We start from the raw sequence: 2,956 nt of genomic DNA, 5'->3' as shown, positions 1-2,956 counted from the left end.
GGGCTACATAAGACACTGTCTCAAACAAGTTTATCAGGTATTTTGTTCAGCACATTCCTTACTGCACCATCCATCCTGATTCCCACATGCAATGAATAATTGTACCAGCCAGACTTATAGGGTTGCAATAACAAATAGTTTCATTACTGCCTAAAAACATTTTAGGTTCCCCCAAGGAAGGCCAATAAGACAAATGCATTTGCCAGAGTCTTTTCTAGCTCTCTGCACCTACTTGCCCCTAATGTATACTAAGAGACTCCTCTTCTGAACCAATCACACTCTCAGAGACTGTGAACGCAGTTACATTTCCTTCCAACTCCCTGTTTTTTATTCTGTCTACCTCATCTTTCACCACTCCTTACTAGATGTAGCTGGTCTCAACTCCACTTCATACCTCCACCCTTAGCCTCCAATGTTGCCAAACAAGAAATTGGAAAACCGAAAATATGGAAGATTTTGGAGCAAGCTGCTAACCCCAGTTCTGGTCCCATATCACACCACTTAGCAGACAGGGAGTGAAAGGCAGAAAAGGCAGGCCAACCCTGCTTCATCAGGCTGATAACCTCCACATAAATTGCCAACATCTGATGAGAGAAATCTCCAATCCCCCTGCCAAAGATGTTCTCTTTACTTCACCTAGGGATCCAACCAGCTGAGGCAAAACCCAGTTCTTCTATATATGGTCAGAGGATGAAATATAATAGCCATGCTTTCACTTGTGAATGACTGACTGAGTTTATTAAATATATAACAAAAAAGCAAATCAAAAAACAAAGCAACAAGCAATGGCAATTAGCAGACAGCTGAGACGTATCAGACAGATAGCAAAACATCAAATCCAGCACTCAAAAACATCCAGCAGAGACACCTGGAGTAACTCAACTGAGAGAGGTAACAACCTCAAATCCAGGCTCTATAAACATCCTGCAGAAATCAACTAGAGAAAAGCCAGCTGGTGTTTCTGACTGAAACGGCCCTTCGTGGAGCAGGGTGATGCTTCCAAATGTCCAGGGTGTCCAGGGTGATGCTTCCAAGTCAAAGAACAAACAACAGCAGAAAGGTAACATCATCAAATCCGGGCCCTACAAACATCCTGCAGAAATCAACTGGAGAAAAGCCAGCTGGTGTTACTGATAGAGAAGGTCCTGAGCAGAGCAGAATGTATCCAGGGTGATGCTTCCAAGTCAAAAAACAAACAAGAGCAGAAAGGTAACATCATCACATTGTGCACTTCAAATCAGCTGGCAGATGTCAACCAGGGAAGCCCTGTTGAAACAGCTATTCCAGGAGAGGTCCAGGCAGAGCAGACCATGCTCTTCATAGACAAACATCCAGCTCCTCTTCCCCAGTATCAAATGTTTGGTTTGGTGTTTGTTTGTTTGTTTGTTTGTTTGTTTGTTTGTTTGTTTCGGGGTGTGTTTGTTTTCTGTTTTTGTTGTTTTGTTTTTTTTTTTTTTTCTGAGACAGGGTTTCTCTGAATATCCATGGCTGTCCTGTAACTCACCCTATATAGACCAGGCTGGCCTCGAACTCACAGATCTGCCTGCCTCTGCCTTCCAAGTGCTACAATTAAAGGTGTGCATCACCACTGCCTGGCCATAGTATAAGCTTTTCAATCAACAATACTAAGCTCTACAAGAAATAGTTTCCCTTCTAGCTGTTCTCCAGGGCACACGTGCATACTCCCTTTAGCAGCTAGCTGGGTTTTCCCCTTTCCCCTTCCAGAACCAACGGGAAGCGTGACTCAGAACAAAAGATTTGGAAGATTCAGTGTAAACATGCTTGAGTCGGTGCTTCAGGAAGTGGGAAAGCCTACTTTCAGAGCCAGCTCCTCGGTGAGCTCAAACAACACATGGCAATTTAAAAATACAATGTACGTTACACAGGTGAGAACCATCTTTGCCACAATTAAATAGAAGAAAATTAGTGTGGCCTCTAAGGGATTTGTGTGGGAGTTCCTCAAAAACTGAAAATAGAGCTACCTTATGAATACAGGCCAACCACTCCAAATCAGCTTATAATAGAAATAGTGCACATTCTTGCTTGTTGTGATACTATTAACAATAGCCAAGTTATGAAATTAACCAAGGGATCCATTAGCTGATGAAGAAAAATGGAATATATATATACATATGTGCACACACACACATACATAGAAGAGTACTACTCAGCCATTAAGAAGAACAAAATTAGGTTATTTTCAGGAAAATGGATGAAACTGATAACCATGCTAAACAAAATCAGTCAGATGAGGCCTAGAAAGTCAAATATTACATTTTTCTCTCATATACAGAATCTAGGCCTGGAGGAGAGGATATCTGAAAGCAGAGAGAGGACTATTCAAGAAGAGGAAGGGGACCAATGGAAAGAGTGGGAGCAAGAGAGGGTAAAGATGGAGTGAATAAGATAAAAATACATGATATATCTGCATAAGAATGTCACAAGGAAACCCATCATTTTATACAAATGAATATCCACTAATGAAATAAAAAACATAGGGGCTGGAGAGTTGCCCTCAACGGTTAAGAGCACTGTCTGCTCTTCCAGAGGTCCTGAGTTCAATCCCTAGCAACCACATGGTTGATCACAACCATCTATAATAAGATCTGGTGCCCTCTACTGGCATGCAGGTGTTCATGCAGATAGAGAATTCATATACATAAAATAAATATATTTAAAAAAAAAACATGTAAAATTCAATCTGGAGAAATGACTCATTCGCCTTATAAGTGTGACTACCTGAACTCACTCCTCAGAACCCATGAAAAAGTCAGGCTCTGGTTTGTAATTCCTGCCCAGGAGAGGCAGAGACAAGCAGATTTCCTAAGATTCTCAGGACAGCCATCCTACCCTACTTCTAGACCAGTGAGTCTCTCTCTCTCTCTCTCCTTCTTTCTCTTTCTCTTCTTCTTCTTCTTCTTCTTCTTCTTCTTCTTCTTCTTCTTCTTCTTCTTCT

At 41.5% G+C, this 2,956-nt stretch overlaps 1 protein-coding gene across 1 annotated transcript in view; it reads left to right on the top strand.

Annotated features, from left to right (window-relative positions):
• The first annotated feature begins 993 nt into the window (after window positions 1-993).
• Window positions 994-2,956, top strand: part of Slc25a43 (solute carrier family 25 member 43) — a 95,179-nt gene continuing 93,216 nt past the window's right edge. Inside the window, 2 exon segments of the mRNA XM_055604950.1 lie at window positions 994-1,060; window positions 1,726-1,835. Coding sequence (XP_055460925.1) covers window positions 994-1,060; window positions 1,726-1,835 — 177 coding nt within the window.

The sequence above is a fragment of the Psammomys obesus genome, unplaced genomic scaffold, assembly GCF_907164565.1.
Source record: "Psammomys obesus unplaced genomic scaffold, mPsaObe1.curated_primary_1811, whole genome shotgun sequence".
Classification (NCBI taxonomy): domain Eukaryota; kingdom Metazoa; phylum Chordata; class Mammalia; order Rodentia; family Muridae; genus Psammomys; species Psammomys obesus.
This window is presented reverse-complemented; position numbering and strand designations above follow the sequence as displayed.